Genomic DNA, 13,010 nt, shown 5'->3' with positions numbered 1-13,010 from the left:
GGGAGGCGGCTGGGCTGGGCTCTGCCTGCCGGGGGGAGCTGGGGCTGTGCCCTGCCCCAAGCCCGCATCGCTCGGCCCTGTTCTCGCCGCTGGAAGCGGCTCTGGGCACGTCCCTGCGGACACTTCTGCTTGCCGGTGGCATTCCCCAAAGCGAGCCCGGCCTGGGGAGTAACGGGATCGGTCTTTGCTTTGCAGCTTTCCCCCTGCTTTGCCAAAAGAACTCGGAAAAGTTTCTCCCGCTCGGTTTCCCCTGGGGCGGAACGGGACCCGGAGCGATGTGCGCCCGGCCCCGGCCGCGGGCCCTGCCCCGCTCTGCGGTGCCCGAGCGGAGCCCGGCCGGGCTCGGGGCCGCAGCTCCCGGGACAGCCCCGGCCCGGGCCGAGCGTGCCCGTCCCGGCCCCTGCCAGCCCCGAGCTCCGCACCTGCGGGCCCGCAGCCCGGCCCCTCCCTCGGGCCCTGCCCGGGTTTGTTGTGGGCGGCCCGGCGGGCCCCGCACGGCACCGGCGCAGCCGCCCCGGGAGCCTCCTCCGGGGCCGGGACCGGCGCTGCCGAGCGTGCGGAGTGGCAGGCGGCCAGGCGGTGACGCGCCTGTTGCTATGGGATCCACCGCCCCTATAAATAACTGAGGAAAGGAACTTTCCTAAGTCAGAGACTTTAGGACACGGGACCCAGAACCAGATGGTCCGGAGGAGACGCGCCAGCCCCCGCCGCAGCTGCCGGAGCGGTGAAGCCCCGCCGCGCCGCAGGGACTGATCCAGCCCGGCTGGGCAGCGCCGCGGGGCCGTGCCCAGGCCAGAGACTGCGGCAGGGTCTGGAGCCCCCCACCCTGACGGCGGCAGCTTGACCCTCTGCCGGGGGGGCCCCCCTGCGTCCTTTCCTCCTCCCCGCATCCCCCTTTGCTTTCATGCAACGCCTGGTGGCCTGGGACGCATCATGCCTCCCCATCCAGCCGCCCGCCTTTAAATCCATGGAAGTGGCTAATTTCTATTACGAGGCGGACTGTCTGGCTGCTCTCAACAAGCTGCACCCGCGGGCGGCCGGGGGCCGCTCCATGACCGAGCTCACCGTCGGGGACCACGAGCGAGCCATCGACTTCAGCCCGTACCTGGAGCCTTTGGCGTCGCAGCCGCCGCCTCCCGCGGCAGCAGCAGGGGGCAACTTTGAGCCTCCGTGCAGCAGCGGCGCCGGCCAAGATTTCCTTTCCGATCTCTTCGCCGAGGACTATAAAGGCAGCGGCGGCAGCAAGAAGCCCGACTACACCTACATCAGCCTCGCCCGGCACAGCCACCCCTGCGCCAGCCAGAGCCACAAACCGGGGGGGCTGCCGGGCTGCTTCCCGCCCCAGATCGTGGAAACCAAAGTGGAGCCGGTCTTCGAGACCCTGGACTCTTGCAAAGGGCCCCGTAAGGAAGAAGGGGGCGCGGGGCCGGGACCGGGGGGCATGTCCTCTCCCTACGGCAGCACCGTGCGCTCCTACCTGGGTTACCAGTCGGTGCCGAGCGGCAGCAGCGGGAACCTCTCCACATCATCCTCCTCCAGCCCCCCCGGCACCCCCAACCCCTCCGAATCCTCCAAGTCCGCCGCCGCCGGCGGGGGCTACTCGGCCGCCCCGGCGGGCAAGAACAAGCCCAAGAAGTGCGTGGACAAGCACAGCGACGAGTACAAGCTCCGCCGGGAGAGGAACAACATCGCGGTGCGCAAGAGCCGCGACAAAGCCAAAATGCGCAACCTGGAGACGCAGCATAAAGTCTTGGAACTGACGGCCGAGAACGAGCGGCTGCAGAAGAAGGTGGAGCAGCTCTCCCGGGAGCTGAGCACCCTCAGGAACTTGTTCAAACAGCTGCCCGAGCCCCTGCTCGCCTCCTCGCCGCGCTGCTGACCCCCGGCCGGGCTGCGGGGCGAGCGGAGCCGCTCCGCGCTCCTGGGGCCGGGCCGAGGGGGGCGAGAGCCGGGCGGGCGGGTTTGGTTTCAATTTGTGTTGTTGTTGTTGTTGGATTTATTTTTTTTTTTCGGTCTTTATCGACATGTTGGCGGAAGGCTCCGCCGCCGCGCGGGGTCGGAGCGGGGCCGGGCGCGGACAGACCCCGGCCCCGGCCCGGGCGGGCTCTGCTGGGCGCTGGGTTATTTAAAAGAGCGAGAGGAGAGCAAGGGCAAAGTGATGCAATCCTTTAAGCATGGCTGGGAATGCTGTGTACATGATGCAATCTCGTGTAACTGTCAGTCATGGATTGAGTAATCTGTTAAAGATGTTCCTACAGTTTTTTTATTATAAAGAATAATCTATTTCTATAAGAAAATACATATGTATATTTTGGGATCTATGCATTCTTGCTACATTTGAAGCATTAATGAACAATTTTAATAAACTTTATGACTAGGTTAAAAACCAGTAGCTTGTTTTATTTTGAAGGCATGTTTAAAGTTAGATTAAACACAGGGTTGAAATTCCAGCTGATTCTGGCTCAACGCTGTGATCAGGGATAGGGATTTTTGTTGGTCTTTTGGCTTTATTTGAGAGAAAGGAAAAAAAAAACCCAACAACTCAATAACCAAAACCAAACCCCAAAACCCTCAAGAGAAACTCGGCAAAGAGCAGAGCTGGAAACCTGAGCCAGTTCTTGTTGCCTCATATTATTTCCTCTAATCACCTGCTTTAGCTGCTGCTTGGGTGTTGTTTGGGGAGGAGGTGTTTGTGTTGGGTTTTTTTCTGCACTTCATGCTGTTTTGAACGTGTAGAGCAAGATGTGCTATCCAAACCATGACCAATCCTTGGCAAATAACGCCGAGTCTGAAGTGGGAGGGAGGAAGAAAAAGTAAGGGAGGAAGCCTGAAATGAGGTTTTGTTTGTGTTTGGTTTTTGTTTTGTTTTGGTTTTTTCTTTACAGAGTTTCTATTCTCTGTGATTCAGCATTTCTTATGTTTGTAGTTTACAGGAATAAACATGAGAAAGTAGCATTTCTGTTGGATTTCGGTAATTTTGGGCATTGCTCAGGAAGCTCCCATGAGACCCAACCAGGTGAGAGGCTCCTGAACCACCCCCTTCCCTTTGCTCCTGAGACTTTTCCTAAAACTGCAGGGAGATCCTGTGATGAGAGGTGTTTGCTGGGGGCGAGAGACAGATGAGTGGGGGGTGGCAGAGGAGGAGGAGGAGGTTTGTAGCATGCCAGGACTTTGTTTTGGGGACATGCAAGGCTGGGACAGGCCAGCCTGCCTGCAGCTCCCAGCTCTGTTATTCCCTGCTGTAAGCTCTGTAAGGGGAGAACAGTCTCGGGCTGGTTCCGTGGAGGGAGTTGGGCAAAAGATCAGCTCTTAGTCAGCATTTTCCATTTTTCTGTTAGGCCAAATTTAAGTGTGAAGTTTTTAGATCCATATTCCCAGTGCCTGGGGAAAGAAACTCCTTTGCTGGCCGTGCTCTGACAGCTGAGGACAAAAGGGGGCTTCAGTACAAAGACAGTGGCCTTGAATTTGTTCTTATACATTCCACACAAACAGCTGTGGGCTGCAGGACAAATCCAGAATTTGTTGTTTATTTCTAGTGTCTCTTTAAGCAAAACATGTTTTCTGCTGAAAGAACTGCTCTGCTTTTTTTGACTGTTAAGATCAGAGCCTCCTGCAGGTCCATCAGCTGGAGCCCTCCCTGGCATTCGCAGTCCCCTGCTCACCCCAGAGCTGTGCAGCAGCGGGCAGGGCAGGCTTAGCCCTGTTCACATTTCCCCCATTCGCTTTTTCATTTCTACAGTGCACTTCAGTTGTTTTTTACGAGCCCCTAAAATAGATTTCTTGGGTGAGCTCGCTCCTGCACCAGCATGACTCAAGTTCTTGCAGGCAGGATAGACGTTAGATCTTGTCTTGGCTGTCCCTCGTGACGCTGATTACTCCAGCCTCCCCTGGCTGTTTATTCTACCATTTGTATCATTACGAAACTTCTCCACATCGTTAGATCCCATTTTCTTCTTGTGCTGGAGGCCACACAATGTCACCCAAACTCACAAGCAGCGTTCCCAGTGGGAGCCCAGCGCTGCCCAAGGTGGAGCTGCCAGGGGACTGGAGATGGACTCAGACACATTTCTATCTTTCTAAATAACCAAGTTTCCAACAAGAGTTCAGTCTGTGGGGGCTGGAAGGCAGGGTAGATTGAAAGATAAGATGCACTGAAGGTATTTATATCTGTTTAAATAATAGTCCAGTTTTGGAGATTGAGCTCTAGCAGGCATGAAGGAGCTAATCCCCATCTTTAAACCCTGCCTGCCCCAGTGCAGGAGAGCCAGGGCAGCGTTGCTGCAATTTAAAGAATGATGTTTAAATTGCTGCTGTATTCCAAGGTATCTCCTAATTAGGATGACGGATTTCTAGTTCAGGAGAAACATTGTCCAGCAGTGATTTTTCGTATGGACAAGAAAATTAAGGCCATAAATGCACCAATTTTACAGTAGTCTCAGAAGGAATCTGTGAAAGACTTGGAAAGAGAATTCCCCAATCCTTCATTCTTAATCTTGTATTACCCTCATAACTTACACTGTAGGAGCTTTGTAGTGCCATTAAATGCATGGAGGTCATGAAATACTCTGCCCTCTAAAACAGCATATGAAAAAGCCTGGGTAATTAAAACATTTCCTAGAGAATAATAGTCTGGAAAAAAATAGCTTGTAAATGAATCTGGGAAAATTGCAAGCACTCAATTAGACAAAATATTCCAAATACCTTTTCTAATTGCAGTGGGGGGATTGGAAAATCCCTGTCCAAATGTTGATTTAGTTTCTCATGGCAAGGAAGATTCTGCTCGCTGAGAGCAGGATTTGCTCAGTTGGCCTTGAACAGGGCTTCCCGAGCTTCTCCTCCTGAAGCCACTCAGGACAGCTCGTGGTAGGCAAACCATGCAGAGAACTCCAGGCACTGGAGGGCTGTTCTCAGCTTTATAGAAATTTATAAGCAGCATTTCATTTGTGCTTTTTATCTTTCTTTTCAAATGATGTATTACATTGGTTAATTCTACAGGTCTTTCTTATTGCTACTAAAATAGCAGAGGTTTTTCCTCTGTAGAAGTCAGTCTCTAAATCCTTGGCACTGCCATCCCCTTTCCAAAGCACTGGTTTATAAAGTGTTTGAATTCAGTAGTGCTTAGTTCTGCAAAAGGAATCACATGCAGCAGCTAAAAAATATATTTAAAAATACAATTCTAGTTTTGAAAGCAGTTCTTCAATTCTCACTCTGTTATCTGTCCAAAGCATGCGAAACCCAGCGCAGTTCTGACACTGTGGTGCTGCTTTGCCTCTCTTCCCACTGCCTTCCACTGGTGACTCTTGGAAGATGCAGGAAAATTCAGGCACCTTTCTGTACTAATTGTTGCTCCTCTGTCCAATAAAAATCATCCTGCTCCTCTGTCAAATACAAATCAATCATCCTGCTCGGGCACTGCAGCCCCCAGGACTGGCAGGGCCTTCGTTCCCTAAACATGCTGCATTTGATCTACTGGAAACTGGAAACTCCACTGGAAACCAACTTGCCTTTTGTGATCATTTGCCCACCTGCTCAGGGGCTCAAATGTTTTATTTTGAATAAAAAGCTTTTCTCCCCTCCCAGACATGCTGCTGGATAGATCTGCCTGGCTGGGGGAAACTATAGGGTGGAATTCAAAATGAGTGCAAGTGGGTTAACACTTGCTGAAGATAATTTGTTTCCATTTACAACAGGGACATATTAAATTCCAAACCTTCCAGCTGGGTGCCACAATTTCAAAAAATGGTGCCAAATTTAACCCTCATTTATTAGAAATTTCCCCCCCAAAATATATTTACTATGGAAATAATAATAATGATGATGATGATAATAATAATAATAATAATAATAATAATAATAATAATAATAATAGTAGTAGTAGTAGTAGTAGTAGTAGTAGTAGTAGTAGTAGTAGTAGTAGTAGTAGTTCACAGTCTGATTTTCACCTTGCTCTATCCTGTTGGCCTTGCTTTTGGGATTCCTGTATCACACATTCCATAGCTATCAAAGCACCTTCCCAGAGTTCAGGGTATTTAATCAGAGGATTTAGTTGTGTCTCCTAATTTCACACACTTTGCAGAATAAATCCCGTGGGAGGGGAGGCTGGAGAAGCTCTGGCTCAGCCCTGGCAGGGATGGGCTGGAGCTCAGACACCGCTGCAGCGAGCGGGGCTTTGGCCAGGCGGCCGCGGGAGGCTCCGGTCCCAGCCCCACACGGACCCAGACTTGTTTGTTTGCTATAAAACAAAAAGCTGCCTTTGCCAGGGCGTTGCAACAGCAGCTCATTCTGGCCGTGGTGAGCGGTGCCCAGCAGTGACAGTGACGGGAATCCCAAAATGCGCCCCGAGCCCCGAGCCCCGGCAGCCGCGCTCCCTCCACACCTGGCGCCGCTGCTTTGGGATGCGGCTGCTAAAAGCGAGCAGAGGAACTTTGGTTTGAAAAATGAACGCCATGGTGACACGATGGGAAAATATTTCAGAGCAACATGATGAAACAATTACTTGGCTGCAGCAATTCAGGAAGGGAATCACAAGAAGCAGAGAAAGTGCCTGGAGCCGCTTTGCGAAGCGCAAGGGGCGCGGTGGCTCCGGCGGCTCCGGCAGAAAATGAGTTTTGCTCGTTTCTCCAGCCTCTGCCATCCTCACACAACTGGGGGTGGACGTTTCTGACAGGGATTCTGAGCCCAGGTGTCCTGGAACAGTAAAATACAGCTCCTGTCTCTGTTGCTTTTTGCAATACAAAAGGCCAGAAGACAAACCAAGAATGTCACTTATTGAGGTACAGCAGCGTGTCCAACCCTGCAGTGTACAAGGAGCAGAATATTTGGGGAAGAACGTGGCACAAGGAGATGAGGACAGATACAAAACCAGGAGTAATTATCACGGAGTTTGGTTGCTCAGAGGAATGCAGGCTCCAGGCAGGAGCAGTTCAGTTAAGCACACAGGGCAGCCTCGGTGCCAGCTCAGTGAGGAAGCCCAACCTCTGCACAGGGCTGCGCTCCTGCTGCCGAGTTATTGATGACCACGCAGGGTGGCACAAAACATTGCTGTGCTTGAAGTTAAGAACAGTGCTGATTGCTGGGCTGAGTCCCCAAATCTGAAGGAGTAGGAGTAGGAGAGATGCCTCAATGTCTGAGTGCAGCTCCAGCGTCCTCAGCCCCTCTTAAAGCAAATTACAGAGCTGCAGAGTTAATGAGTGAAGAACACTGACAGAAATTAAGATGCAAGGGATAAATACGGAGCTTTGGAACCAAAGAGTTTCTGGTCCTGACTTTTGCTATAACATCTTTATATTATCAGTTAGCCCCCGAACATAACAGAGGCTCATGCAGGAATGTGCATCTGCAGCTCCAGGTGCAGTTGCCATAGCTGCAGGTGGATTTGCCTGTTCCATATTTAGATCCTGATCTTACACATGTGCTTCATTTTATACGTGTAGCTGTAGTGATTTCAGTGGAACTATTATTACTGGCATGAGTAATGATAAATGCATAAATCTGTATTTACATGGGATGTATTTACATGGATCTGTATATACATGGATCTGAGATCACGGTGTCTCTGGGAAAGTTTCTGTGCCTTGCTCAGTTTTGCAGCACATGCCCCGGCAAATTCTGATCACTTCATCTCGTGTGTTCTCAAACTGGGGAGAGCTGACTCGGCTGCCCCCGGCTGTGCCAAAGGAGCTGACCACGGCTTCGGCATTTCTGCATTTCCCAGGGGAAAACCTCAGGCACCGAAAGGCCGAAAGGCGTGAGGAGTGGGATAGAGCCCGTGTTCCAGCAGCCCCGGGGTCCAGCTCTGGCTGCGATGTTCAGAGCCCAGCAGAGCCTGTCGGGGCTGGCACGTCTGGGGTCTCACTGCTGGGGGCTGTCCTGGCACGGGCAGCCCGGGGCAAAGCTGGATAACAGGGGACATCTCTGCAGAGAAACCCTGCTAATAACGGGAGATAACAGGGACATCTCTGCAGAGAAACCCTGCTAATAACTGGGGACATCTCTGCAGAGGAACCCTGCTAATAACTGGGGACATCTCTGCAGAGGAACCCTGCTAATAATGGGAGATAACAGGGACATCTCTCAGAGGAACCCTGCTAATAACGGGAGATAACAGGGACATCTCTCAGAGGAACCCTGCTGCTCCTCGGGAGCCCATCCAGCCCCGCTGCTGGCCAGCTGTGGCAGCCAGGGCTCGGAGCACGGTGTGATAGGGGCTGGCTGCCGATCAAAGGCTCTTGAGCAATAACCACTGCACATCAGCACTGCTGCTGCCAAGAGCCCGGACTTCTCCGGGCTGGAACACAACTGATAAAGCAGATGCTGAGAAAAGCAGCGATGCCTGCATTGGGCAATCTGACTGAGACTAATGGCTACTGGAAAATGTTATTTGGATTTTAGCTGTGCAATTGCAGAAGCCTGGTTTGCTAATGGCTCCCAGTTTGTGCCACGCTTGGGTTTAGTTTTCATTTTTGCAAAGCATTTTACTTAGAGGAATAAATGCTCCCACTTTATGGGGAAATGTAATAACTCCTGGGTAGTTCTCCCTCTGCCAATAACAAATACGGTTGTGATTGTGAGGGACTCACAAGAAGTGGGAACGAGCCCCTCAACCCTCCTGTCCTGAACCCTGAGCCCAGGGACACAGCCCTGGAGCGAGGGGCAGAGTGAGAAGGGATGAGCAGAAAGGACAAGGAGGCGAATCTGCACGTGGGGAAGGGAAGAAGGAAGCGATACCCACAGCCCAGGGTTCTGGGAAGGCTGTTGCAAGCTGTGGCAGTGATGGGAACCGCTTCCAGCAGCCAGTGGACGATTTCCCCCACTGACCTCGGGGCAACGTGGAGTGAAAATTTCACTCTGGTGTTTTCTGCCAAGTTTTAAGGCAGTTTTAGGAAAGGGCTGAGGACTCGGTAGCAGGTGCTCCCCTGCACGAGCCCGGCAGGAGCTTTATGACCAGAGGGACACTGACTATTAACGAGCCATAAGCTCAGCCTGCTATTTACTGCAGGATGGGGCCTTTTTATTGTGCAGAGGAGGGAACTCCCTGCTCAGCCCTCCAGGTGGTCCCTCCAGGGCAGGGTTGAGGCACACTGGTGAGAAGGGGTGGGGTTGGGTGGGAGAGGCTTTCATTGCTGCCCTACCTGTTCTGGGCATAAATTGAAATGATCAGTCTCTAAATCCTGCCAATTAGGAATGCTTTACTGGCATGAGAGCCAGTTTACTATGACAGGTAAAGCAAAAATGTTTCTCTTTTTTTTTTTTTCTTTTTTTTTTTTTAAGGAGGCTTCAACACAGAGCAGGGACAGCAGGGGCAGAAGGGGCAGAAGGGACAGCAGGGACAGCAGGGATAGCAGGGACAGGCAGGGACAGCAGGGGCAGCAGGGACAGCAGGGACAGCAGGGGCAGAAGGGACAGGAGGGGACAGCAGGGATAGCAGGGGCAGAAGGGACAGCAGGGATAGCAGGGGACAGCAGGGACAGCAGGGACAGCAGGGACAGCAGGGATAGCAGGGATAGCAGGGACAGCAGGGATAGCAGGGGACAGAAGGGACAGCAGGGACAGCAGGGACAGCAGGGGACAGGAGGGACAGCAGGGGACAGGAGGGGACAGAAGGGACAGCAGGGACAGCAGGGATAGCAGGGGACAGCAGGGACAGCAGGGACAGCAGGCACTCTGGGGGTGCAGACAGGCAGCGCTGGGCAGGGGGCTGCAGCCCCCCCAGCAGCCTCATTGCAGTGACTCCCCCACATTGCAGGGCTCACCCTTTCCTAGGCTCCAGCTGCCAACAAAGAGCCACCTGCTTGAGAGAGCAAAACGAGATGCTCTTACAAGACTGAAACTGCTAATCAGGGCAGTAGCTGTGCTCTCAGTGCCCTCCTGATCTTCTGATCCACAGATTTCTGCAATGAAGAGGCAAATGGACCTCCTGGGTTTGTCACTTGCTGGTTTCTGCAGACACTGTTCTATTTTTCCACTCTGCTCTGTCTCTCAGGGTTACTGCAAAGGCCAGAAGCACAACTCCACTCCAAACCCTTCCCAGACTGTAATTTGACCACACAGAGTTTGACTCATTATATATGTAGAATAGGCAGATGCTATTAGAAAGTAATTTTTTTCCCCCACTGGGCAGCCTGTCCCTCATTAGGAAATCCTCTGCAGGGGCCATATTTTTATTCTGCCCCATAATATCAAAGTTCACCCTCAGAACTGGACAGCATCTTCCCTTTTCCGCCTTGGAGCTGAGCTCTGTGTCCTCTGAGTTGTGCTGAGCCCTCAGCCCTGTCCTGTGGAGCCCCAGTGTAACTCCTGCTGCTGCTGGGGGCTGGCACAGCTCAGTGACACGGGGACAGTGACAATGAACCTGCTCACAGCCTGGCAGGCAGGGTGGGGAAGCACTGAAGGGGGCTCTAAAAGCACCTTTAATAGGCTGATGGAAATGTTCAGAGAAATGAGCGGTGTTTTGTAGTGTTTAGGATGCTGTGAGCAGAAAATGAAGCAGCTCTGGGCAGGACTCTGCTGGACACCAGCACATCCCCCTGGGTCACCCTGCACAGCCCTGATGGAGCTCAGTGCCTTACCTGGCTGGGTGACACCAGAGAGGGAATTTCCCTTCAGCTGTGGCCATGGGACCAGCGGCAAAATCCAGGTAAATATCTGTTCAAGGCAAAAGTTAAAATCAAATTTTTGCATATTATTACTTTTACTTGTCTACTTCTCTCCGTAGGAATTCTATTAATTTAGATGAAATGCTAAAATCGTGTTTCCAGCAGCTCCATCAGAGCCTGTGTGTGCCCCAGCCTGATGATCTGACACATCTGGTACTCACACTCGGGGCCTGCCCGCATGGCAGAAACTGCCAGGGAGGAGAATGCACATTTCCAAGAGAAACAGAAATGACAAAACAGTTCCTGGTGCACAAGCCAATTTCCAAGGCCAAATCGAGCTCTCTGCAAGTCCAGGGGAAAGGTCATCACGGATCAGGGAGAAAAGGACTGCATTAGCAGCACTGCAGCAGCAGAATATCCTGTCACAGAGGGATGGACCGGCCCAGGGGGTGTCACCCCCGCTGCTGGCAGGGTGTCCTCGTCACTGAGGGACTCATCTCCCAGCCAAACAGGCGCTCACTCCGGCCAGGGGCATAAAGGACATCAATTAGGTTTATATAACAGCATTGCAAAATATTGGGTAGTAGCTGCTGCCCCCGAAGAGCAGCAGGAGGATTCAGTGCCCTGCCAGCTTTGCCAGAGCAGCCCCAGCCTGGCTCCTTTTGGGAACTGCCTTGTTCTGTGCCCTGGGTGTGGGGGACAGGGGCACTGCTGGCACCCTCTGCCCCACTCAGGCTGAGCCTGGCACGCACCTGGTGAATCACCAGCTACTGAAATTGAAAAGCGTGCATATGCAAATGGCTAATTCAATTCATTAGCATGGTTGGTTAGCCAAGCTGCAGTCGCAGGCGGATCTCAGCGAGGCAGCGATCCCACAGCCCTGCTCATCTGGGAGCGCTGGGTTCCGCCAGCTGCGCCCAGCAACTGCTCTAAGAACCAATTCCATCTCGTGAAGTTCCGGGAAGGAAAAGGAAGAGAGAGTTTGCCAAGAGGCTCCCTGAAAAGTCCTGGGGAATGTCCAAAGCCAGGGGCTGCCGGGGACAGCTGAGGGACCACGGGCAGGAAGGAGAGTCAGGCACCCCCTTCTTTAATCTGCCCATCTCTGGGATTCTGTCAGCCCTGACAACACGGATTTCCCTCTACTAGCAAATATTCTGACACAGGAAAAGACTATGTGCCAGATTTTGACTTTATTTACATTGAATTACCTGAGATTAGAATCTGAAACTAGAAACTTTCTTTATACAGCTACAAATAGCTATATTATGCATTTTTAAGGGGTTAAGAAAAGGAGGAAATCATAACCACAGAAGTCATAAAGGCAACTTATCCCAAGCCAAATAGTTTTGTTTCTAATGCAGAGCTTTAATTATAACATGTCATATAATGATGACATAGTGCTATAATAGGCAAATATAATGCATTAATCTGATATTATATTCTGGCTTTAACAATAGGTGCAGCGAACCAGCCTTAGTGGATAACTCATTCAGAACCTATCTGCACACTCCACCTAGATACTTATCTGCCTCTTTAATTAAGTGGAGGGAAACTTCTTGAGGCCATACCCATAAAGCCAGTCTCTGATGATAGCAGAGTTACTGGAAGCCTTTGGTAATCGTTTACACCCACGTTTTGTGGTTAGCTTCCAGCTTTGGCTCTTTCCTTCTCACTTTGGAACCACCTATTTATCCCCCAGCGTAAATCCCCGGCTGCTTTCATAGCAAGGGGGGCACAGAGGACTGCAGGGTTTGTTTGAGAACACGTCAGCAAATTGCCATTGGCTCCTCAGGACTGAGCCAGGCTTTCCAGCAGTGCTGCAAAAAACAGCTTGGGCACATTTTCAGTGGGCAGCACCTGGCTGGAGAGCAGCAGGGGATGGGCAGTGCCCCTCCTGGAACGAGAGGACAACGCTCCCAGGCTGTCCCCACAGACACCACAGCTTCAGTGGGAGCAGGACTGGCATTCCTGGGACAAACTCCTCTCTCCTGATTCCGTGGGTTCTGTGTAGCTTTGCACACATTGAAACCCACCCCTTCTGGCTTCTTCAAACACACAGCTGGGAGGGTTTGTCCTCTGGGAGGAAAATAAAATTGAACTAATATATTTTCTCAGAGAAGCTGGTTCCAAGTTGCAGTGCCCACTCTCTGCTTGGGGTGTTTGAGGAGAAACATCCTGCTCTGAGGCTGGAGCATACAGAAATCAGAGACCCAGCTTGGGAATGGCATCTGGGGAGAGCACAGGGACAGCAGTGCCAAAGTCCCAGGTGACAGGAGCATACAACCAGGGTGACAGTCCCTGCAGCAGCACAAAGGCCACTGCCACGAGGTCCCTGGGCTCCAGCACCACCTGAGCAGATCCACACCATGTGAGCAAAACCAGAAAGGCTCCAGCAGTTGCTGCTTCCTTTTCCTT

The 13,010-nt window shown here is 52.1% G+C and overlaps 1 protein-coding gene and 1 long non-coding RNA gene across 2 annotated transcripts in view; one reads left to right on the top strand and one right to left on the bottom strand.

Moving 5' to 3' along the window:
- The first annotated feature begins 639 nt into the window (after positions 1–639).
- On the top strand, positions 640–2,955 carry CEBPB (CCAAT enhancer binding protein beta). The gene has a single exon (XM_015647518.3). The coding sequence runs from the start codon at positions 905–907 to the stop codon at positions 1,877–1,879; it is 975 nt and encodes a 324-aa protein (XP_015503004.1). The 5' UTR covers positions 640–904; the 3' UTR covers positions 1,880–2,955.
- A 3,059-nt stretch (positions 2,956–6,014) lies between these two features.
- LOC109022923 overlaps positions 6,015–13,010 on the bottom strand; it is a 7,884-nt gene continuing 888 nt past the window's right edge. The window contains exons 2-3 of the long non-coding RNA XR_004499969.1: positions 10,569–10,644; positions 6,015–6,687 (exon numbers count right to left, since the gene is read on the bottom strand). This is a non-coding gene — a long non-coding RNA (uncharacterized LOC109022923). The remainder of the gene's footprint in view (positions 6,688–10,568; positions 10,645–13,010) is intronic.

The sequence above is a fragment of the Parus major genome, chromosome 20 (assembly GCF_001522545.3).
Source record: "Parus major isolate Abel chromosome 20, Parus_major1.1, whole genome shotgun sequence".
Classification (NCBI taxonomy): Eukaryota; Metazoa; Chordata; class Aves; order Passeriformes; family Paridae; genus Parus; species Parus major.
Note: the sequence above shows the minus strand (reverse complement) of the source record. Positions and strands in the feature narration are given on the sequence as shown.

What these genes read in the sequence shown, in the direction of transcription:
- CEBPB (XM_015647518.3), top strand. Translation starts at nt 905, where the DNA reads ATGCAACGCCTGGTGGCCTGGGACGCATCATGCCTCCCCATCCAGCCG.